Here is a 23745-nt window from a genome sequence, read left to right as displayed (position 1 = left end):
GGGTGCTGTGGGGAGCAGGGCAGGGCTGGTTGTGGGGTGTGGGGCACTGGCCGTGGGGGGAGACTGGCCATGGGGGGTGCAGGCTGTGGGGTGCTGACTGTGGGGTGGGGGCGCTGGCCATAGGAGGCTGGCCGTGGGGTGGGGGGCACTGGCTGTGGGGTAGGAGGCACTGGCTGTGGGGGTGCTGGCTGTGGGGTGCTGACTGTGGGGTGGGGGCGCTGGCCATGGGAGCTGGCCGTGGGGTGGGGGCACTGGCCGTGGGGTAGGAGGCACTGGCTGTGGGGGTGCTGGCTGTGGGGGTGCTGACTGTGGGGTGGGGGCGCTGGCCATGGGGGGCTGACTGTGGGGGGGCCCTGCCCGTGGGGTGGACGCTGGCTGTGGGGGACTGGCTGTGGGGTGGGGGCTCTGGCTGTGGGGGGCTGACTGTGGGGGGGGGCCCTGCCTGTGGAGCGCTGGCCGTGGGGTGGGACGCTGGCTGTGGGGGACTGGCCGTGGGGGGCTGACTGTGGGGAGGGCATTGCCTGTGGGGGGCCCGGCTGGTTCCATGGGGTATTTTTAGCCTGGGTTTCAGTAAATCGGAGGCTTTTTTAAACCGGCTAAAAATGCGAAAGGGAAACAAATAGGAGAAGTGAAAGTGTGGGGGGGCTTTGCCAGGCCCAGCCCCCCAGCCTGGCCGGGCGCTCACACACAGCAGGGCCCAGCCCCCCCAGCCTGGCCGGGCGCTCACACACAGTAGTGCCCAGCCCCCCAGCCCCCCAGCCCGGCCGGGCGCTCACACACAGTAGTGCCCAGCCCCCCAGCCCCCAGCCTGGCCGGGCGCTCACACACAGCAGGGCCCAGCCCCCCAGCCCGGCCGGGCGCTCACACACAGTAGTGCCCAGCCCCCCAGCCCCCCAGGCCCGGCCGGGCGCTCACACACCAATAGCGCCCAGCCCCCCAGCCCAGGGCGACAGGGACAGACAGGCTTGTGTCCGGGGGGGTGGGGAGGCAGGACTCCCCCATTGCCCCCCCACCCCAGCTAGGCCCCCCGCGCAGTGGCAGGCAGTTCCGCAGGGCAGAGCCGTGAGGGAGAGGGGCTGGCGGGGGGGGGGGGGGGCAGGGGCTGCAGCAGGCTCATGCCAGGCCTGGAGTCCGAAGGCTGAAATCAGGCTGGGGGTGGGGGGGACGATCCTGGCCCCCGGGCGGCCCCAGGGAGTGGAGGACGCTGATGGGGCCCAGAGAGCGAGACGATGGGGGATGGGGGGGCTGAGGCTGTCACAGCTCGGGAACGTCAGGGCATGGCCTATGGGACAGGCCCCCCGGCGTACCCTGCCCCCCAGCACCTGGGACACAGCCCAGCCCCCCAGCATACCCCACCCCCTGGCGTACCCTGCCCCCCAGCACCTGGACACAGGCCAGCCCCCCAGCATACCCCCACCCCCTGACGTACCCTGCCCCCCCAGCACCTGGACACAGTCCAGCCCCCCGGCATACCCCATCCCCTGGCGTACCCTGCCCCCCCAGCACCTGGACACAGCCCAGCCCCCCAGCATACCCCATCCCCTGGCGTACCCTGCCCCCCAGCACCTGGACACAGCCCAGCCCCCCAGCATACCCCACCCCCTGACGTACCCTGCCCCCCAGCACCTGGACACAGTCCAGCCCCCCGGCGTACCCTGCCCCCCCAGCACCTGGACACAGTCCAGCCCCCCAGCGTACCCCACCCCCTGGCACTTGGATACAGCCCAGCCCCCCCCGGCACCAGGCCCATCCCCCTGCTGTACCCCAGCCCCCGGCACCAGACATGGTCCCGCCCCCTGTCCCCCCAGTCCCCAGGATCCCCAGCCTGGAGCCGCCCCCGCCCGCCTGTTTCGGGGGTTTGTGCCGGTGACTCAGTCCCTCATGCAAATGAGGCAGCGAGCGGCTCCTGGCAGCCTGGCTCCGGGCCCACTTGGTCCCTGCCGGGGCTGCAAAGCCAGGCGAGCAGGCAGGAGCTGGGGGGCCGTGTCTGCGGCCTGGGGGGCAGGGACCCCCTGGGGCTGGCTGGAGGGCGAGCAGGCAGCATGGACAGGCAGGGGTTAAATTCTCACCCTGGAGGTAATTCCTGGGGGGGAGGGTAGCTTGGGGGGGAGCAGGGTTGGGCGGAGGGGGGGAGTTGGCTGGGTTGTGGGTCACCCCCAATTTGAGTCAGCGGGGGAGGGGCTGGGGAGGGAATCTGATGGGGGGGGTTAGGCTTCAGGTTTCCATCTGTGGGAGGGGGGAGCCCCAGCCTGAGAGCACCAAGTGGGTGGAGGGGAAAGGGCCCATGTCATCCCCCCCTCCCGCCCCCCGGGCTGGCACTCCCTATAGGGGACAGGCCCCATGTCCCATCCCCTCCCTCTCCGTCCTGGGGCTGGATCGGGGCCAATTCTGTGCCCCACCGCAGCGAAGGGACCCAGCCCCCACCTGGCCGGCCCCCCACCCGGACACAATCTCGGGCCTTGTCACTGAGCAGCCAACAGCGTGGGGAGGAGGGGGGCCGGGAGCCAGGACGCCTGGGTTCTCTCCTGGCTCTGGGAGGTTAGGGGAGTGGGAGGGGGGAGCCAGGACGCCTGGGTCCCTGGCCCGGTTATTCATCGCTGCCCATCTCTCTCTCTAGAAATAAGAATGTCTAAGCCACTGGAGCTGGAGAAGACACGAGTGGAGCCACATGGGGAGCACACAGGTACCCCCGAAACCCTGCTGGGGGCTGCCCCTCTGCCCCCCACAGAGCCGGCGAAGGGGTCGGGGACGAGGCCCTTAGCAGGCCCTGTGGGTGCCCTGGTTTGGGGGGGCCAGTGCTGGGGGGCAGGGCCGTGGGGCGGGGGGGCTGTGAGGGTTTGATCCCGCTTGGGGAGGCAGGAGACGAAGGTTCATTTTCTCTCTTGTTCCAGACACAGAACGAAACGGTCCCGACACAAACCACCAGGTGAGTGAGAAGGGGGAGTTCGGGGGGGGGCCGAGGCAGAGCCCGGTGTCGGCGGGAGCGTGGCAGGGTCCGGAGAGGTGGGGGGCTGGGGGAGCAGTGGAGTTGGGGGCGTACGGGGACCATGCAGGGCTAGGGGATCACGGTGGGGGGGGGTGCACTGGGGTCGTGGGAAGCACGGTGCAGGTGGGGGGAGCACAGTGGGGTTTTGGGGGGAATGGGGGGCACAGGAGGGTCCCCATTCCCCCACTGACTCGAGGTCCCCCCATCTGTCGCAGACCCAGCAGAGCAAACCAGCCCCATTCTCCCCGGCCCCCACCGGCCCCAGCCCCAAGGTAAGAGCCGTGCCTGGGGGGGGCGGTGGGGGGCTGTGCTTGGCGGGGGCCATGCCTGGTTCCCAGGGGTTTTCACCCCCCCCCCCGTTCCTGTTTTCCGCTCGGTTGGCTGCCTGCGGGCGATGACTCAGGGGGGTGGGGGGTGGGGGGGAAATCCCGGGGCCCCCGGGGCGGCAGCAAAACAGGAAGCGGCTCAGCGGGCGGGTGGGGGGGACGGGAGAGCATGCGAGCGAGCGCCCCACCCCCCTGCCAGCCCCCCTCCGCAAACTGGGGAGCTGAACCCCCCCCCGGTATCCCTGGTCCTGTCCCCCATCGCAGCTCCCCAGCCCTGCCCCCCAGATGGCCCCCCGTGCCGGCGGGGCTGGGGGAGGGGGATCTCCCCGCCCAGCACCTCAGAGTTTCCGAGGGGGGGTGAGTCTGGCTCCGTCGGGGGAGGGAGAGATCAGCGTGAGAACGGCCCAGGCTGGCCCGGGGCCAAAAGCCTCCCCCCCAGCCAGGCCCCCCTCTGACCCCCGACCCCCCACTCTGACCCCCCCACCAGGCTCCTCTCTGACCCCCTGACCCCCCCACTCTGACCCCCCCATCAGGCCTCCCTGTGACCCCTGACCCCCCTCTGACCCCCAACCCCTTCACTCCAACCCCTCTGCCAGGCCCCCCTGACTTCTGACCCCCCCACCAGGCCTCCCTGTGACCCCTGACCCCCCTCTGACCCCCAACCCCTTCACTCCAACCCCTCTGCCAGGCCCCCTCTGCCTTCTGACCCTCCCATTCTGAACCCCAACCAGGCCTCCTTGTGACCCCTGACCCTCCCGACTCCTGACCCCCCAATCTGACCCCCCACCATGCCCCCCTCTGACTCCTGATCCCTCCGCTCTAACCCCTCTTGCCAGGCCCCCCCTGACATCTGACCCCCCCACTCTGACCCCCCCACCAGGCCTCCCTGTGACCCCTGACCCCCCCCCACTCTGACCCCCCCACCAGGGCCTGCTATGACCCCCGACTCCTCTGCTCCAACCCCCCCCGCCAGGCCTCGTCTGACCCCACCCCCATACTAGGCCCCTGTTGTGACCCTTGACCCCCTGCCAATGCCCCGCTCTGCCCCCCCAGTGCCCTGCCCCCCTGACCCCGTCTCTCCTCTCCCCCAGATCAAGGCGGAGGACCCCACGGCCCTGCCTCCAGCTCCAGCACCGGCCCCCCCGGCCCAGCAGCCGCACCTGCCCCAGGCCCAGCTCATGTTAGCCGGCAGCCAGCTGGCCGGGGTGAGTGGGGGCCCCCGGTGGTGAGGGGGGTGATGGCCCCTGGGGTGGGGGGTGGGGCTGGCTCAGGGGGCAGAAACAGTGCACGGGGCCTTTCCCCTGCAGGGGGCGCTGGCTCCCATCTGGCCCCCACGTGGGGTGAGGGGGGGGTCCCAGGCTGGTGCCCTTGCGCTAACAGGGGCGGGGGCTGCTTTGCCGCTCGCTGGCGCTTTTGGGGGGACGCGCTGGGACTAACCTGCTGCTTCCCCTCTCTGCCCCCCTCCCCCCGCCCGCGCCCCCTGCGCCCCGGCTTGCCCGGCCCCCAGCTGACGGCCCTGATGCCCGCCCAGCAGCAGCTCCTCCTGCAGCAGGCGCAGCTCCTGGCCGCGGCCGTGCAGCAATCCAACGCGGCCGCCGCAGCCAACGCCGCCAGCCAGCCGCCGGGGGGCGAGGCGCCCCAGAGCCAGCCGCAAACGCCCCAGCTGGCTCTGTCGCAGCCCATCCAGCTCACCGCGCAGGTAAGGGATGGGCCCCCCGGGGGGCGCTGCATCGCACTGGGCACCATCCGGCATCACTGCACTGGGCTTGGCATTGCATCGCACTGGGCACCGCGGGCGGGCACTGCATCACACTGGGCACCATCCGGCATCACTGCACTGGGCTTGGCATTGCATCGCACTGGGCCCCGCAGGGGGCGCTGCATCGCTCTGGGCACCATCCGGCATCACTGCACTGGGCTGTCACTGCATCGCACTGGGCACCGCGGGAGGGCACTGCATCACACTGGGCACCATCCGGCATCACTGCACTGGGCTTGGCATTGCATCGCACTGGGCACCATCCGGCATCACTGCACTGGGCTGTCACTGCATCACACTGGGCACTGTGAGGTGTGTCACTGCATTGCACCACGGAGCGTCACTGCACTGGGCTTGGCATTGTAGGTGCTCACTGCATCGTGCTGGGCACCATGGGGAGGGTCACTGCATCCTGCTGGGACCACGTGTCTCTGCATCGCACCACGCATGGGGTGTGTGTGTCACTGCACCCTGCTGGGCACTGCGGGGGATGTTACTGCGCTGCATCGGGCACTGCGGGGATATCACTGCACTGCATTGGGCACTGCGGGGATGTGTGTGTCACTGCACCGGGCACTGCGGGGATATCACTGCACTGCACCGGGCACTGCGGGGATGTGTGTGTCACTTCACCGGGCACTGCAGGGATGTGTGTGTCACTGCACCGGTCACTGCGGGGATATCACTGCACTGCACCGGGCACTGCGGGGATGTGTGTGTCCACTTCACCGGGCACTGCAGGGATGTGTGTGTCACTGCACCGGGCACTGTGGGGATATCACTGCACTGCACCGGGCACTGCGGAGATGTGTGTGTCACCGCACCGGGCACTGCAGGGATGTCACTGCACTGCACCGGGCACTGCGGGGATGTGTGTGTCACTGCACCGGGCACTGCGCACCATAGGTGGGGAGAGCCGTCACTTTCTGTGCACCGGGGCTGCTGTGGCTCTGAGCCCCACACGGCGCCAGGCCCTGCCCCCCATCTCCCCCCTGACCCTCTCTCTGTCCCCCAGGACATCCAGCAGCTCCTTCAGCTCCAGCAGCTGGTGCTTGTCCCTGGGCACCACCTCCAGCCGCCCGCCCAGTTCCTACTGCCACAGGCCCAGCAAGGACAACAAGGTACGGCCCTGGCAGCGCCATGCCCCCCAGCTCCCCTCCGCGCCCTGCCCCCCAGCTCTCCCCCAGCCTCCTACCCCCCCATCCTGCCTCCCCAGCCGGGCACGGCCTGCCAGCCTCTCCCCACCAGGCCCCTCCAGCGCCCTGCCCCCTCAGCTGGGCACGGACCCCTAGCGCCTTGCCCCCCAGCTCCCCCCCAGCCCCTGCCTCCCCACCCAGGCACGGCCTGCCAGCCTCTCCCCACCAGGCACTCCAGCATTCGGCCATGGAGCCCTCCAGCCTCGGCTCCCATGCACCACCCCAGAGGGGCGGCATCTCTGCCCGGGCGAGGGTCCCTGTATGCCCAGCCCCCCAACCCCAGAGGCAGGCGTGTCGCGGGGGCTGGGCGCCCGGGCTCACTCGCTCTCCTCTCCTGCAGGGCTGCTCCCGACACCAAATCTCTTTCAGCTACCTCAGCAAAGCCCGGGGGGGCTCCTGCCAACCCCCCCCCGCGCCGGGCTGCCTGCACAGGTGAGCCAGCCGGGGGGGAAGAGGGGCTGGTATCCACCTCCCCTCCATCCGTCTGTCCGTCCATCCCCCCACCCCATCCGTCTGTCTGTCCGTCCATCCCCCCACCCCCATCCGTCTGTCTGTCCGTCCGTCCATCCCCCCACCCCCATCCGTCTGTCTGTCCGTCCATCCCCCCACCCCCATCGATCTGTCTGTCCGTCCATCCATCCCCCCCACCCCCATCGATCTGTCTGTCCGTCCATCCATCCCCCCACCCCCATCGATCTGTCTGTCTGTCCATCCTCCCCACCCATCTGTCCATCTCCCACACCCCCATCCGTCCGTCTGTCCGGTCCATCCCCCCCACCCCCATCCGTCTGTCTGTCCGTCCATCCACCCCCATCGACCTGTCCGTCCATCCATCCCCCCCACCCCCATCGATCTGTCTGTCTGTCCATCCTCCCCACCCATCCGTCTGTCTGTCCGTCCATCTCCCCCACCCCCATCCGTCCGTCTTTCCGTCCATCCCCCCCACCCCCATCGATCTGTCCGTTCATCCATCCCCCCCACCCCATCCGTCTGTCTGTCCATCCATCCCCCCACCCCATCCGTCTGTCTGTCCGTCCATCCCCCCACCCCCATCGATCTGTCTGTCTGTCCATCTTCCCCACCCATCCGTGCGTCTGACCGTCCATCCCCCCCCATCCCCATCGATCTGTCCGTGTGTCCATCCCCCCCACCCCATCCGTCTGTCTGTCCGTCCATCCCCCCACCCCCATCGATCTGTCTGTCCGTCCATCCATCCCCCCACCCCCATCGATCTGTCTGTCTGTCCATCTTCCCCACCCATCCGTCCGTCTGTCCGTCCATCTCCCCCACCCCCATCCGTCCGTCTGTCTGTCCATACCCCCAACCCCATCCGTCTGTCTGTCCGTCCATCCCCCCACCCCCATCGATCTGTCTGTCCGTCCATCCATCCCTCCCCACCCCCATCGATCAGTCTGTCTGTCCATCCTCCCCACCCATCCGTCCGTCTGTCCGTCCATCCCCCCCACCCCCATCGATCTGTCCGTCCGTCCATCCCCCCCACCCCCATCGATCTGTCCGTCTGTCCATCCCCGCCATCCATCCGTCCGTCTGTCCGTCCATCCCCCCCACCCCCATCGACCTGTCCGTCCATCCATCCCCCCCACCCCCATCGATCTGTCTGTCTGTTCATCCCCCCCCACCCCATCTGTCTGTCTGTCCGTCCATCCCCCCACCCCCATCGATCTGTCTGTCCGTCCATCCATCCCTCCCCCACCCCCATCGATCAGTCTGTCCGTCCATCCCCCCCACCCCCATCGACCTGTCCGTCCATCCATCCCCCCCACCCCCATCGATCTGTCTGTCTGTTCATCCCCCCACCCCATCTGTCTGTCTGTCCATCCATCCCCCACCCCCATCGATCTGTCTGTCCATCCATCCATCTCCCCCCACCCCCATCGATCTGTCTGTCCGTCCATCCATCCCCCCCACCCCCATCGATCTGTCTGTCTGTCCATCCTCCCCACCCATCCGTCCGTCTGTCCGTTCATCCCCCCCCACCCCCATCGATCTGTCCGTCCGTCCATCCATCCCCCCACCCTCATCGATCTGTCCGTCTGTCCATCCTCCCACCCCCATCGATCTGTCTGTCTGTTCATCCCCCCCACCCCATCTGTCTGTCTGTCCGTCCATCCCCCCACCCCCATCGATCTGTCTGTCTGTCTGTCCATGCCCCCCACCCCATCCATCTGTCCACCCCCCACCCCATCCGTCCGTCTATCCTTCCATCCCCCCACCCCATCTGTCCGTCCGTCCGTCCAATCACCCCCAACCCCATCCGTCTGTCCATCTGTCCTCCCCCCACCCCATCGATCTGTCTGTCTGTCCATGCCCCCCACTACCATCCATCCGTCCATCCCCCCCACCCCATCCGTCCATCTGTCCGTCCATCCCCCCAACCCCATCCGTCTGTCCATCCGTTCTCCCCCCACCCCATCAATCTGTCTGTCTCTCCATGCCCCCCACCCATCCATCCGTCCACCCCCCACCCCATCCGTCTGTCCGTCCATACCCCCGCCACACCTCCAACTGTTTGTCCATCTGTCACGGATCCCCAGGCCTGGTGCTCTCGCCCGGCTCTGGGACCGTCCCTGGGGGGACCCCCTTCCCTGCGCCGCCCCCTGGGGCTCACGTCACTGGGGTCAGCCCCGCCCCCGGGCTGACCCTCGGAGCCTGCAGCCCCCTGGGTCAGGCCAGGAGCCCCCTGCAGCGCGTTCCCCTGGGTGGGACATTGGGGGGGGACTCACCCCCCCAGCGGGAGCCGTGACCCCACCCCCGAGGCGGGTTCTTGGGGGTCCGGACACAGCGTCGAACGCCCGGAGCGACCCCAGAGAAGAGAAATTACAGCACAGTCCAGCTGGGGCGGCCCTGCCCCCCCGTGAGACCCTGTCCAGCCACCCCCCGCCCCTCCCAGCCCCTCGTCCTCCAGCTGCTCACCCCGCCCGGCGTCCTGCGGAGGGCTGGTCCCGGTACCAAGTGTCCGGGTCATCGTCTTCTGGGACCCCCACCCCTGGGACCCCCAGGGAAACCTCCCACCCCTGGGACCCCCGGGGACAGCCCTGCTTCACTAGGACCTCAGAGATCCTCAACCCCAGTCTCTGGGTCTGTGCAGAGAAAACAATCCCCCCACACCTAGTAACCAGGCACCACACGGGGAAACCGAGGCACACACAATAGTCATCCAAAATATTATGCAAAATTCCCACTTCATCACCCTCCCGAACTTGTCCGTCCATCCATCCCCCCATCCGTCTGTCTGTCCATCCATCCCCCCCATCCGTCTGTCCGTCTGTCCATCACCCCCACCCCCATCCATCTGTCTATCCGTCCATCCATCCCCCCATCCGTCTGTCTGTCCATCCATCCCCCCCATCCGTCTGTCCGTCCGTCCATCACCCCCACCCCCATCCATCTGTCTATCCGCCCATCCATCCCCCCATCCGTCTGTCTGTCCATCCATCTCCCCCCACACCCATCTGTCTGTCCGTCCATCCATCCCCCCCATCCGTCCGTCCGTCCATCCATCACCCCCATCCATCTGTCTATCCATCCATCTCCCCCCACACCCATCTGTCTGTCCGTCCATCCACCCCCCTCATCCGTCTGTCCGTCCATCCATCACCCCCATCCGTCTGTCCATCCGTCCATCACCCCCACCCCCATCCATCTGTCTGTCCGTCCATCCATCCCCCCCATCCATCTGTCCATCCATCCATCTCTCCCCACACCCATCCGTCAGTCCATCCATCCATCTCTCCCCACACCATCCGTCTGTCCGTCCATCCCCCCATCCAGCAGGGGGCACAAGGTCTGTGCTGGCTGCTGGGGTGCATGGATCCCCCTGTCTCCTGTGCCCCCCAGTGACTCCCTGTCCTCCCCAGCCAGTGACTCGGCCGGGTCTCCCCGAGTCCCACCTCGCGCACCCCCAGCCCCCGAAATGCCTGGAGCCGCCGGCGCACCCCGAGGAGCCCAGCGACCTGGAGGAACTGGAGCAGTTCGCCCGCACCTTCAAACAGCGACGCATCAAGCTTGGCTTCACGCAGGTACAGCTGTCGTACTCAAAGTCCTGCCCAGGATCTTTTCAGGGGGAATAAGGCAAACGCCACATTTATTAGTGATACATGTATTCCTTAACACTGTATTATATGCATATAATATGTTACACTTACACTCACACACACACACACAAACACACTCCGTCTTGTTGTTACCAATTAGTTGCTCCCCTTAACTTCACTGGCCAGGTGAGTTAGATGGGGGAGGGGTGGAGCCGGGCTTCTGCCGATCCGGATCGATGCTCCCATGTTGACAAGACGAGACCCGGGGTCCTCTGCAAGACACCTCACTTTTATAGCAGCTTTCCTCTTATGCAAATCTAGACCAGATTCAAACTGTGTCTGTGTCCATTGGTCCTTTGTGCTGCTTTCTTTTGAGTGTTGTCCCAATGCTGCAGAGAGGGGGTTTCCAAAAGAAGGTGCTGGCTTCTAACCCCCGAGGCCGTCGGTATGTCTGCTTGTCTTTAATGAGTCCACTTGACACGTTTTATTGTCCTTGGGTCTGGCTCCCAGCCCCTCTCCAACAGTTGAGGCTGTCTGGAGGTGCTGCCTTCCATGCCTTGCTCATCCACACCTCATTCATTCAACAGGGCAATTGATTAAGAGTGGGGGGGGGGGGAGCTCTTGTTCTACTCTTAGCAAACAGACATTTTTCTTCTATCTTATTCTATCCTTAGGGGCTATAATATTCTACCAAGGGCAATGCAAAGTTTCTAAATGAGGCTTTGATACAAAGTCCCATGAAAACAGAGGTCCCACGTGGGTAGACCCACCACAAGGTTATATGAAGAGGCACAATGTAAAGTCATATGAAAATTATCAGAAATTTATCTACACTGCTGGGGGATGGGGAGCCAGACGCCTGGGTCCTCGCCTGGCTCTGGGATGGGGGCCTAATGGTTAGAATGGGGGGGCTGGGAGCCAGACTTCTGGGTTCTCTCCCTCCTCTGGGAAGGCAGTGGGGTCTAGTGGTTAGAGCAGGGGGGCTGGGAGTCGGACTGCTGGGTCCTCTCCTGACTCTGGGAGGGCAGTGGGCCTAGTGGTTAGAGTGGGAGGGCTGGGTGCCAGGACTCCTGGGTTCTCTCTTGCCCTGCTGCTGACTGTGACCTCCCCCCCCCCCCCCCCGCAGGGCGACGTAGGGCTGGCCATGGGGAAACTCTATGGCAACGACTTCAGCCAGACGACCATCTCCCGCTTCGAGGCCCTGAACCTCAGCTTCAAGAACATGTGCAAGCTCAAGCCGCTGCTGGAGAAGTGGCTGAATGACGCTGGTGAGTTGTGGGGCAGATGGGGGGCAGCTGGGACCTCTGGGAGGGAGGCCTGGGGGGCCCAGAGGGTCTTGATTGGGACTTTGTGGGTGGGCAACACGGGGGTGGGGGTAACAGGTTATGCATGGGGGGAGGGCAGGCTTTGTTCTGGAGGGCTGCTGTTTTCCGGGTCTATGGGCGTTGGGGCCTGGGGGTGGGTCAGGGCGGGACTTGGAGTCAGGACTCCTGGGTTCTCTCCTGGCTCTGGGAGGGGAGTGGGTGTAGTGGTTGGGGGGAGCGGGGCAGGGAGCCAGGACTCCTGGGTTCTCCCCTGGCTCTGGGAGGGGAGTGGGTGTAGTGGTTGGGGGAGGGGGGCCGGGAGCCAGGACTCCTGGGTTCTCCCCTGGCTCTGGGAGGGGAGTGGGTGTAGTGGCGGGGGGAGGGGGGCCGGGAGCCAGGACTCCGGGGTTCTCCCCTGGCTCTGGGTGGGGAGTGGGTGTAGTGGTCGGGGGAGGGGGGCCGGGAGCCAGGACTCCTGGGTTCTCTCCTGGCTCTGGGAGGGGAGTGGGTGTAGTGGTTGGGGGAGGAGGGCTGGGAGCCAGGACTCCTGGGGTCTCCCCTGGCTCTGGGAGGGGAGTGGGTGTAGTGGTCGGGGGAGGGGGGCTGGGAGCCAGGACTCCTGGGTTCTCCCCTGGCTCTGGGAGGGGAGTGGGTGTAGTGGTCGGGGGAGGGGGGCCGGGAGCCAGGACTCCTGGGTTCTCTCCTGGCTCTGGGAGGGGAGTGGGTGTAGTGGTTGGGGGAGGGGGGCCGGGAGCCAGGACTCCTGGGTTCTCTCCTGGCTCTGGGAGGGGAGTGGGTGTAGTGGTTGGGGGGAGCGGGGCAGGGAGCCAGGACTCCTGGGTTCTCCCCTGGCTCTGGGAGGGGAGTGGGTGTAGTGGTTGGGGGAGGGGGGCCGGGAGCCAGGACTCCTGGGTTCTCCCCTGGCTCTGGGAGGGGAGTGGGTGTAGTGGTCGGGGGGAGGGGGGCTGGGAGCCAGGACTCCTGGGTTCTCCCCTGGCTCTGGGGGGGAGTGGGTGTAGTGGTCGGGGGAGGGGGCCGGGTGCCAGGACTCCTGGGTTCTCCCCTGGCTCTGGGGGGGGAGTGGGTGTAGTGGTCGGGGGGAGTGGGGCTGGGAGCCAGGACTCCTGGGTTCTCCCCTGGCTCTGGGAGGGGAGTGGGTGTAGTGGTCGGGGGGAGGGGGGCTGGATGCCAGGACTCCTGGGTTCTCCCCTGGCTCTGGGGGGGAGTGGGTGTAGTGGTCGGGGGAGGGGGCCGGGAGCCAGGACTCCTGGGTTCTCCCCTGGCTCTGGGGGGGAGTGGGTGTAGGGTCGGGGGAGGGGGCCGGGAGCCAGGACTCCTGGGTTCTCCCCTGGCTCTGGGAGGGGAGTGGGTGTAGGGTCGGGGGAGGGGGCCGGGAGCCAGGACTCCTGGGTTCTCCCCTGGCTCTGGGGGGGAGTGCGTCGGGTGGGTTGGGACCGGGACAGGATGGGGGGGGCCCGAGTGAATGGTCTGTGCCCCCCCCAGAGACCATGTCGGTGGACTCGACCCTCCCCAGCCCCAACCAGCTGAGCAGCCCCAGCCTGGGGTTTGACGGGCTGCCAGGCCGGCGCCGCAAGAAACGCACCAGCATCGAGACCAACGTGCGCTTCGCCCTGGAGAAGAGCTTTCTCGCGGTGAGCCCCCTCAGAGACACCCCCCACCCCCGGGGCCCCCTCGGAGACTCCCCCCACCCCCGGGGCCCCTCGGAGACCCCCCCCGCCCCTGGGGCCCCCGGGGAGAGACACCCCCCCGCCCCTGGGGCCCCCTCGGAGACACCCCCCGCCCCCGGGGCCCCTCGGGGGCCCCTCGGAGACCCCCCCGCCCCTGGGGCCCCCGGGGAGAGACCCCCTCCTCCCCGCTGCCTTGCGAGGGACCCCAATTGTAGTGGTGGTACGTCACCTATCGCTGGCTGGAGGGTGGCTAATGTGACGCCAATTTGTAAAAAGGCCCCAGAGGCGATCCTGGCAATTCCAGGCCGGTGAACCTGACTTCAGTCCTGGGCAAACTGGTTGAAACTCTAGTAAAGAACAGAATGGTCAGACGTGGATGAACACGATTTGTTGGGGGAAGAGTCAACTCAGCTTTTGTGAAGGGAAATCGCGCCTCACCAATCTACTAGAATTCCGTGAGGGGTCAACAAGCGTGTGGGCAAGGGGGAGCCAGTGGCTATCGGGTACATGGGCTTTCAGAAAGCCTTTGACAAGGGCCCTCCCCGAAGGCGGCACGTGAGCTGATTTTCAGTGGCACTCGCACTGTCCGGGTCCTGGCCACCGGTCCGGGGGGCTCTGCATTTTAATTGAATTTTAAATGAAGCTTAAACATTGTGAAAACCTGATTTCCTTTACATACAACCATAGTTTAGTTCAATATTATAGACTTCTAGAAAGAGACCTTCTAAAAACATTAAAATGTACGACTGGCACGCGAAACCTTAAATCAGCGTGAATAAATGAAGACTCGGCACCCCACTTCTGAAAGGTTGCCGACCCTTGATCTAGCCGATCATCCGATATCATCTCCCCCCACCAGTCCCTCCTCCGCCCTTTGTCTTCCGTCCAGGTGAACAGGCCGCTGGGCCCCTCTCTTCTGTCCTTTGTTCCCCCCTGGCTGGACCCGGCTGGTCAGGTCCCCGGGCCCCTCTCTCCTCAGCCCATTGCCCCCCCCCCCCCTTCCCGGCCAGAACCGGCTGCTCCCGAGCTGGGCTAGGCCCCCGGTCACCAGTCGCTGGGTCATAGAATCATAGAATCATAGAATATCAGAGTTGGAAGGGACCTCAAGAGGTCATCTAGTCCCACCCCCTGCTCAAAGCAGGACCAATTCCCTGTTAAATCATCCCAGCCAGGGCTTTGTCAAGCTGGGCCTTAAAAACCTCCAAGGAAGGAGACTCCACCACCTCCCTAGGTAACGCATTCCAGTGTTTCACCACCCTCCTAGTGAAATAGTTTTTCCTGATATCCAACCTGGATTGGGTCCCCAATCTCCAGGCCGGTGTCCGGGGTCCCGGCTGCTAGGCGAGGTCACACCTGGTCCCCTGCAATTACAAACCCCTCCCCCCACCTCGTTACACACGCAGTACAGAGGGAAACTGAGGCACACACAGTGTTCATGTAAAACACTAAGAAAATCCCCCACTTTGTCACATCTCTCCCCCCTTCGAGTCTGAACTGAGCAGAGTCACTCCAGCCGGTGACCTGGGGAAGTTCAGGCCCCCTCTCCGGGACAACGCATCCGCTAGAACATTGGCACTTCCCTTAACCTGGCCCGGGGGAGCCGGCTGAGGTCACTCAATCAGGGTGAACTGCAAACAAAACGGGGCAGAGAAACCCCCAAACGCTGGTGGATCTTCCAATACTTAGATTTACCAACCAGCCCAAAACAGCCTCTGTGTTACCTCACTGGTTACTCAGAGTCCAAACAACACAGTTCCCTTAAAGTGCCCAGCGTCCGGCCTCCGTCCACACACACCTGTCAGATATGATGTTAATTACTGAAAATCTGATCTCATCATATAAAAGAAAAGGTTCTTCCAACCCCAAAGGGTCAGCCACACACCCAGGTTCAATTACAACTTAGATCTGGCCCACAATACTCGCTATAGCCAATTCTTATTAACTAAACTAATACTAATTAAAAAAGAAAAGAGAGAGAGTTGGTTAAAAGATCAATATACAGACAGACGTGAATTCAATGCTTGAGGTTCAGACACAGCAGAGATGAGCCTGTAGTTGCCAAAAGTCCTTTTAGAAATAGTCCAGAGGTTATAGTCTCATGTCCATATTCACGGTGACTCCAGGCAGTGACTGGGGATCTCAATCCTTGTGGCTTAAGGTTTCCCCCTCTTGAAACCCAAAGCAGATCTGAGATGAAGCAGGATCGTGGCCCAGGGTTCTTATACATTTCCAGCAGCCTTTCGGCCTGAGAAAACAATAGGCCTAACTCTCCTTCCAAACATCCTGGCAATTAGCACAGGGTAATTTATCCATTGAACAGTTCAGACACAGGTCACCACAACCTTCAAAGAGACATAGAGACCTCAAGTGTCTCCCTAACTGTTAATATTCCCTTTTTGATCTTTGAATCAACGCTGTAGCAATAGACAAGACTTGTTTGCTGACATCACAAGCCCTGAGCAAACATCTCCCTTCTACCGCTAACAATGCAGACTTGCATTTCCCAGCTCTGTTCATTACAGATCTTCCTAACCAGTCTCTAAAGTTCGGCCCTGGGTCACTTGTCACGGACTGTGGGGGGACACCGGGCCCTGCCCCCCCGGCTTCCTGCGATTCACCAGGACTCTCAGCCAGCCAGTAAAGCAGAAGGTTTATTTGGATGACAGGAATACAGTCCAAGACAGGTCTTGCAGGCGCAGACAATAGGGACCCCCTGAGTTAGGTCCATCTTGGGGTCCTCGGGCATCCCAGCCCCCCTTGGGAGGTCAGAGCCCCATCTGCCTCCCAGCCATCTCACCAGCCATCTCCTGAAACTCTCCCTTCAGCGACCCCTCCCACAGCCTTTGTTCAGTTTCCCGGGCCAAGGTGTGACCTGGCCTCTAACCCCTTCCTGGGTTCTCATGTTACATGCTCAGGTATTCTCCCTCGGCCAGTCTCCCATCCCCCAATGCCGACTATCCCAGCCACACTCCCCTGTCAGCATTCACAGACCACAGTAAGAACAGTCCCAGTTCGTCACATCAGGTCAGTCTGGGAGGTAATTAACTCTTCCTGGCCCTGTCACCTTCCAGTGAGAGATGGTATCACACTGGCCCCCCCACATCTCATACTCTGGAGGGACAGACTTCACCAGACTCATCGGGTGCAGCCGCGGCAGGCGAGTGGTCCGGGTACACCGCGACGCGCCGCCCAAAGAGATCCGGCTGCACCCCATGGCCAGGTACTGCTTCTCTGTGCCCCATAGCCCTGCCGGGGGGCAGCAGCTTCCTGCTCAGCTACCCAATGGGGGGTCTCTGCCCCTTTGCATTGGCCTGTGCCGGCCCCACACCCAGCCCTGGGTCTGGGGCATCAGTGAACGCCATCAAGGGCTTGTCAAAGTCTGGGTTTCCCAGCACCGGGCCCTTGACCAGATCCTCCTTCAGCGCCCGGAGAGCCCTCTGGCACTGCCCGGTCCAGACCGGCTTGTCTGGCCTCCCCTTCTCACCTAGCTCAGTGATGGGGGCCGACACAGAGCTAAAGTGGGGCACACACCTCCGGTAGAGCCCCCCCCCCCATCCCGATAAAGGCTGGGCCTGGCTCTTAGTCTGGGGAACGGGCCAGTCTCTGATCGCGCCCGCCTTGGCTGGCTCTGGCTTTCAGCAGCCGCTCCCCACCTTGTGCATCTCAGCTTTTCCAGGCAGCCCTGCATCCCGGGGGCAACTCACCCCCTCTTCACCTGGGACACGTGGTCCTCCCAGGTCTGGCGAAACACCCAGATCTCACTGGGATATGCAAGGGCAGAGTCCTCCCCACCCCCCAGCATCTGATCCACCCAGCACTGACAGCCCCCCTGAGGCCAAAAGGTAGGACCAGGGGCGGTGAGAGCCGATTTTTGTCTGGCATCTGGAGCCAAAGGTACCTGCCGATAGCGTTTGGTGGGGTACCGAGTCCCCCCCAACTTGTCTAGGATCTCATCAGGCCTAGGCATGGGGCAGGCATTGGACATGGTGATGGCCTTGAGCTTCCGATAGTCCCCACAGAGTCTGATCGACCCGTCTTTCCTGGGGACCAGCCCCCGGGGCTGGGGGGTGGCTGGATCACCCCTAAGCCAGCATGGCCCTGAGCTCTCCCTCCAGGGCCTGGGCTGTGTTCCCAGGGACTCTGAACAGGGAACACCTGACGGGAGGGCCGGCTCCCGGCTCCACCCAGTGGACAGTGAGCCCAGGCCGGCTGGATCTCCGCCTGCCAGACAGGTTACTGGCCGGAGAGGGGAACTGATTCCAGCGAAGGGCCTGCTCCTGTCTCAGGGAATAGATCCATCAAGGGATCGTCTCCCTGCGGCCAGGACCAGCCTCTCCCTGGCACAGTTCGGCTCCAGCACGTAGACCTGGTCCCCTCAGTGGCTGTGAGCCCGGCTGGGCAGTTCCACCACATCGTTCTCCTCATCCAGCTGCTTGATGACCTCGAAGGGCCCGTCCCAGGCAGCTCGCGGCTCATTCTTCCTCACCGGGACGAGCCCCTCACCTGGTCCCCGGTGCCAGAGGCTGAGCGGTCATACCAGACCTGCTTCCCTTGGGCCCTGGCTAGATTCTCCCTGGCCGGACCCTTGAGCTCAGCGAGCCTTTCCCGGAAAGTCAGTCCATACTCCAGCACTGTTTCTCCATCCCCTCCCATCCGTCCCTCACCAAGCCCAGGCGTCCCCTTACTTCCCTCCCATACAGCAACCACAAAGGAGAGACCCCTGTGGCTTCCTGGGGCACTTCCCTGTACGCGGACAGCAGGTGGGGTAAATACTAGTCCCCGTCCTGTGGATGCCGGTCCGTGAAAGTCTTCAGCATCATCTTCGGGGTCCCATTACATCTCTGACTCCACCAGCCCGTTGGACTGGGGGTGATACGCCGAGGCCCAGGTGGGCCAGACCCCACACTTCTCCCACAGGCACTGGAGTGGGGCTGACCGACATTGGAGTCCTGGTCTGTAAGGACCTCCCGGGGGACCCCCTCTGCTGAAGATGGTCAGCAGCGCGTCTGCCACGGTGTCTGCCATGATGGAGGACAGAGCCATTGCCTCCGGGTAGCAGGTGGCGAAATCTACCCCCACCAGGATGTATTTCTTCCCTGACCGGGTCACCCTGCTGAGGGACCCGACAATGTCCATGGTCACCTTCTGGAAGGTTCCTCTATGCTGGGTAAAGGTCTCAGAGCTGCTTTCCCCACCCTCTGGCAAGGGTCACAGGACCTGCAGTACTGCCAGACGGCGTCACTGATGGGGCCAGTAAAAGTTCTGCAGCAGCCTCTGCCCGATGCCCCGAGAGGGGGACATCATGGGCCAGGCACAGTAGCCACCGGCGGCACTTCTGGGGGACCACCAGCTGCCTCCAGATCCCCCACGGTTCAGGTTTCCCTCAGGGGCCTTTCCCGGTACCGGATCCCTTCTCACCAGGGAGTTTTCCCTGCAGTCCTGCCCAGGGTCTTGCAACATGGTGGTCCACAGGGCCCTCAGCTTCTCCAAGGAGGGACCCTCCTGCTGCTCGGTCTGGAATTCAGCTGCTGGGTTTGAGGCCCCAGTCCTTTGACTGTGCCTCGGTTTCCCCACCTCGGGGCAAAGCCTCGGTCTCAGCCCTCTTAAGCCCTGTCTCCAGTCCCCTGCCCCCCGAGTTGGAGATTCCAGCCCCCTGCTGGGTGGACTCCCGGTGCTGGGCCGAGCAGCCTGCCCTGGCTCCAGCCACAGGCAATGTCCAGGGCGCCGTCTGGCCAGGTCTCCATCTCTGCAGGTAGCTGATCCGGCACCCCAACCTCTTTGGGGCCCCCTTGGCCCCCCATTTCCGATGTAGCCGAGCACACCCATCAGGGTGAGGCATGCATTGGGCACTGCCTGGTCCGGTGCATCACCTCCCTGCCCGGGTCCCCCTGCCCCTGGACCCACCTCCATCCGCCCCAGGGGTCTGGCTACAGACCGGCAGGTAACCGGGCAGGTAGCTCCTCCCTTGTGCTCTGGGGGCAGGGATCCCCTCCGGGCTGGGCTGTTCCCCAGCTCACTGGCTACTGCCCCTCCTGACACTGGGTCCGGATCCTTCCCAGCGGCTCTGCTGCAGGACCCCAGCTACCAGCCCCCCCATCCCGCCGGTGTCGCTGGGCGAATGGCTGCAGTGTGGGAACCTCCTCCCATGTCACGCAGCCTTCCGCAGCTGGGGGGTCACCCCACACTGGCAAGAGTCTCGGTCCAGGATCTCTCCCCCCGGACCACCCCCGTCCGGTCCCACTGGGCTACGAGGGGCCTGAGCCCAGGGGTACAAGCAGATGTATCCTCTGGGCTTGGGGTGGGAACCCATCTGCACCCTCCCTCCCTGGCCAGCTCTATATACCTGGACCGAATATACCTTGATTTCAGTAAAGCGTTTGATACTGTACCCCATGAGGAATTATTGGTTAAGCTGGAAAAGATGGGGACCGATATGAAAATCCAGAGGTGGATAAGGAATTGGTTAATGGGCAGAATGCAGCGGGTTGTATTAAAGGGTGAACTGTCAGGTTGGAGGGAGGTTACCAGTGGAGTTCCTCAAGGTTCGGTTTTGGGACCCATTTTATTTAATCTATTTATAACTGACCTCGGAACCGATTGCAGGAGTGGACTGATAAAGTTTGTGGATGATACGAAGGTGGGAGGCGTTGTAAATTCGGAGGAGGACAGGGATATTCTGCAGGGAGACTTGAATGAGCTTGTGAATTGGAGTATCAGAAATAGGATGAAATTTAATAGTGAAAAGTGTAAGGTGATGCATTTAGGGATGACTAACAACAATTTTAGTTACAAGCTGGGGACGCATTGGTTAGAAGTAACGGAAGAGGAGAAGGACCTAGGGGTCCTTGTAGACCGGAGGATGACTATGAGTCGACAATGTGACGTGGCGGTGAAAAAAGCCAATGCGGTCTTGGGATGCATTAGGCGAGGTATATCTAGTAGGGATAAGGAGGTGCTGCTTCCGTTGTACAAGGCGCTGGTGTCACGGAGTATTGGGGAACTCAGGGCCCTGCACCCCCGGCTTCCTGCGATTCACCATGACTCTCAGCCAGCCAGTAAAGCAGAAGGTTCATTTGGATGACAGGAATACAGTCCAAGACAGGTCTTGCAGGCACAGACAACAGGGCCCCCCCCAGTTAGGTCCAGCTTGGGGTCCCAGGGCATGCCAGCCCACCCCCTTGGGGGGGGGGGGTCAGAGCCATCTCTGCCTCCCAGCCATCTCTCCAGCCTCCTTCCAGCCTGCTTCCAGCACTCTGCCTTCAGCGACCCCTCCCACAGCCTTTGTTCAGTTTCCCGGGCCCCGGAGTCATCTGACCTCCAACCCCCTCCTGGGTTCTCCTGTTACAAGCTCAGGTATGTTCCCTTGGGCCGGCTCCCATCCCCCGATGCAGACCATCCTAGTCACACTCCCCTGTCAGCATTCCCACACCCCAGCAAGAACAGTCCCAGTTCGTCACATCTCTCCCCCCTTCGAGACCGAACTGAGCAGGGTCACTTTAGCCAGTGACCCGGGGAAGTTCGAACCTACCCCCGTTCCCATGGATGCCCCCGCATCCCTCCAGTTCCTTGGTGAGAATTACACCAGGCCCCTCCAGTTTCACGCCCCCCCTTAGGTCGGGGGTGCTTGATGGCACTCGCAGTTCGCATGTGGGAAGGTTTATGCGGCCTGTGCCCTTTCCCCACCCCCATACCTCTGGGGTTCCAACTGGGCTGTGGTCTTCTCCCAGCGCTCCAGTCTGGAGGTCTGTGCTTTGGGCTCTCTTGGTTTAGAGCCGCCCTTTTAACCTTGGCCACCCTCTGGAAAGGATCCTTTATGCTGGGCAAGGGTCCTAAAGCTGTTTTCCCCTTGTCCCAGGCCTTCCTCCCCCTCTGACAGGGGTCACAGGATCCGCAGTACTGTCGGACAGTAACAAAGACCCCAGGCCAGTAAAAGCTCCGTAGCAGCCTCTGCTGGGTACGCCAGGTTCCCTGGTGCCCTGAGAGGGGAATGTCATGGGCCCGGCACAGCAGCTGGCGGCGATACTTCTGGGGTACCACCAGCTGCCTCCTGATCCCCCCTGACTCCATTTTCCCTGGGGGAGCCCATTCTCGGTACAGGAACCCCTTCTCCCACAGGAACCTTTTCCGGCCACCTCGTCCCATGGTCTGTACCGCATTGAGGTCGGCCAGGTCCCTTATCTTCCGCAAGGAGGGATCTCTCTGTAACTCGGCCTGGAACTCAGCAGCTGGGACAGGGATGGCCACCTGCTCTTTCTCGCCCGCTGGGTCCGAAGCTGCAGCCTCCCTGCGCCGTGTCCCTGGGCGTTCCCTCCCCACCAGGTTAGGGTCCTGCGCCTCAGGCAAGGCACCCCCCCCAAGGCCAGGGCGCAGTGCCCCTCGCCGGCTCTGACTGCGGGTCACAACTAAGGCGGTCTGGGGGCTGCTTGGCCAGTCCTCTAGGTCCCCCCCCATCAACACCTCAGTGGGCAAATGGTGGTGCACTCCCACGTCCTTGGGGCCCTCCTTGGCCCCCCATTTCAGGTGTACCCTCGCTACGGGAACCTTGAATGGGGTCCCGCCCACCCCGGTCAGGGTCAGGAAGGTGTTGGGCACCACCCGATCTGGGGCCACCACCTCGGGCCGGGCCAGTGTCACCTCTGCGCCCGTGTCCCAGTATCCATAAACTTTCTTCCCATCCACCTCCAGGGGAACAAGGCACTCGCTCCGCAGGGACAGCCCCGCGCCAACCCTGTAAACGGAGAACTTTGAATCCGGAGCATCTGGCCCCCCAGAGAAGCTGGCCTGGGGCCCTTCTCTCTCTTGAGCAGTTGATAAGCTGCCAGCCCCTCTTGCGTTAGAAGCCTGCCCCTCGTCCGTCTGGGCCTCTACCAAGTTAACCCGGTGCGGGTTCGGTCTGCTCAGTCTGTCCTTGAGCTTGGGGCACTGGGCCCGAACGTGGCCTCTTCGGCCGCAGTAATAGCAGCTCAGGTCCCGTGGGTCCCCTCGAGCCGGTCGGTTGTCCCTGACGCTGGGCATTCCCCGTGGGAGGGGATTCCCCATATTCCCCCTTTGGGAGGTCCCAGGGTGACTCTCTCTCTGCATCGCGGCGGGCCTGTTCCTTTGGGGCTCCTCCCTGCCACCCCCTGACCGGCTCTTTACAAACTCATCAGCCAGCTGCCCGGCGTGTCGCGGGTTCTCTGGCTTTCTGTCCACCAACCACAGCCTCAGGTCGGATGGGCACCGCTCATACAGTTGCTCCAGTACCAGCAGTTTAATCAGGTCCTCCTTCGTCTGGGCCCCACCAGCCCACTTGCTGGCGTATCTTTCCATGCGGGCGGCTAGTTGCAGATATGAGATCTCAGGGGTTTTATCCTGACTCCGGAACCTTTCCCGGTACATCTCAGGAGTCAGCCCAAACTCTCGTAGCAGGGCCTTTTTGAATAGTTCGTAGTCCCCTTTCTCTGCCTCTCCCAGTTGGCGGTACAATGCCACGGATTTGGGGTCCAGTAAGGGGGTAAGGACCTGGAGTCTGTCCGCGGGATCAACCCGGTGCAGCTCGCAGGCCGTCTCAAAGGCCTCCAGGAAGTCATCCATGTCCTCCCCCTCCTTGTATGGGGCCATGATGCACTTATCAAAGCTCCGTGCAGTCCTGGGTCCCCCCTCACTCACCGCAGCCGGGGGTTCGCTGCCCTTCAATCTCGCCAGTTCCAGGTCATGCTGACGCTGTCTCTCATTCTCCTGTCTCTGTCTCTCATTCTCCTCCCGTTCATGCTGTCTCTGTCTCTCTTCACGCTGATGCTGTCTCTCTTCATGCTGTCTCTGTTGTTCACGATCCTCCAGCTCTCTCAGTTTTAGCTCTTCCTCCCATTCCAGCCAATTCCGCTCCCCGGATGCCGAACGTCGCCGGGAGGCTCCTCTGCTGGCCGGCGAGCTTCGCCGGGGGGACCCCCTGCTGGCCGGGGGGATCACGGCGCCTTCGGTATTGGCTGGGCTCCTCCCCACCCTTCCCCTAGGCATAGGAAGGAGGGGTCTCGGGAAGCCCTCAGCAGCCGGCTGACCACTCCCAGCCGGGACAGACACTGGTGCCTGCGCTGCATTTGCCAGGCTGCTTCCCTGAGACACAGGGATCAGTTCATTCGCGCGATCTTCCGCCTCCAGCTGGGCGATGAGCTGTTCTTTGGTGAGCCTCCCAATGCGCAGCCGCCTCTGCTTGCACAGCTCCACCAGGTCGCTCTTAAGCCGCTTGGCATACATCTTCCTGCTGGCCACTCACCGGCCTGTGTGCTCACAGCTCCCCACAGTTCCCAGGGCGACCCCTAGTGTGCCAGCCCTTCTCGAGGTCACCACCTCTCTGCCAGGGTCGAGCTGCAGACTCCTCCGCCCCTGGGACCACTCGCTGCGATCCCACGGGGGACCCTGTTACTGCAAAAGTCCTTCTCGCTGGTCACACAC

At 63.6% G+C, this 23745-nt stretch overlaps 2 protein-coding genes across 4 annotated transcripts in view; both read left to right on the top strand.

Moving 5' to 3' along the window:
• The window catches only part of MEGF8 (multiple EGF like domains 8), a 199332-nt gene that overhangs the window by 67946 nt on the left and 107641 nt on the right, over nt 1-23745 (top strand).
• The window catches only part of LOC112061446 (POU domain, class 2, transcription factor 2-like), a 30526-nt gene continuing 9031 nt past the window's right edge, over nt 2251-23745 (top strand). The window contains exons 1-10 of one of the 3 annotated variants that reach the window (XM_065573901.1): nt 2251-2683; nt 2892-2926; nt 3202-3258; nt 4404-4517; nt 4820-5011; nt 6087-6192; nt 6608-6699; nt 10146-10307; nt 11449-11590; nt 13130-13278. In XM_065573901.1, coding sequence (XP_065429973.1) covers nt 2626-2683; nt 2892-2926; nt 3202-3258; nt 4404-4517; nt 4820-5011; nt 6087-6192; nt 6608-6699; nt 10146-10307; nt 11449-11590; nt 13130-13278 — 1107 coding nt within the window. In that variant the 5' untranslated portion in view covers nt 2251-2625. The remainder of the gene's footprint in view (nt 2684-2891; nt 2927-3201; nt 3259-4403; nt 4518-4819; nt 5012-6086; nt 6193-6607; nt 6700-10145; nt 10308-11448; nt 11591-13129; nt 13279-23745) is intronic. The other 2 variants (XM_065573903.1, XM_065573902.1) reach the window with 2 other exon arrangements.

The sequence above is a fragment of the Chrysemys picta genome, chromosome 20, assembly GCF_011386835.1.
Source record: "Chrysemys picta bellii isolate R12L10 chromosome 20, ASM1138683v2, whole genome shotgun sequence".
NCBI classification, from domain to species: domain Eukaryota; kingdom Metazoa; phylum Chordata; order Testudines; family Emydidae; genus Chrysemys; species Chrysemys picta.
This window is presented reverse-complemented; position numbering and strand designations above follow the sequence as displayed.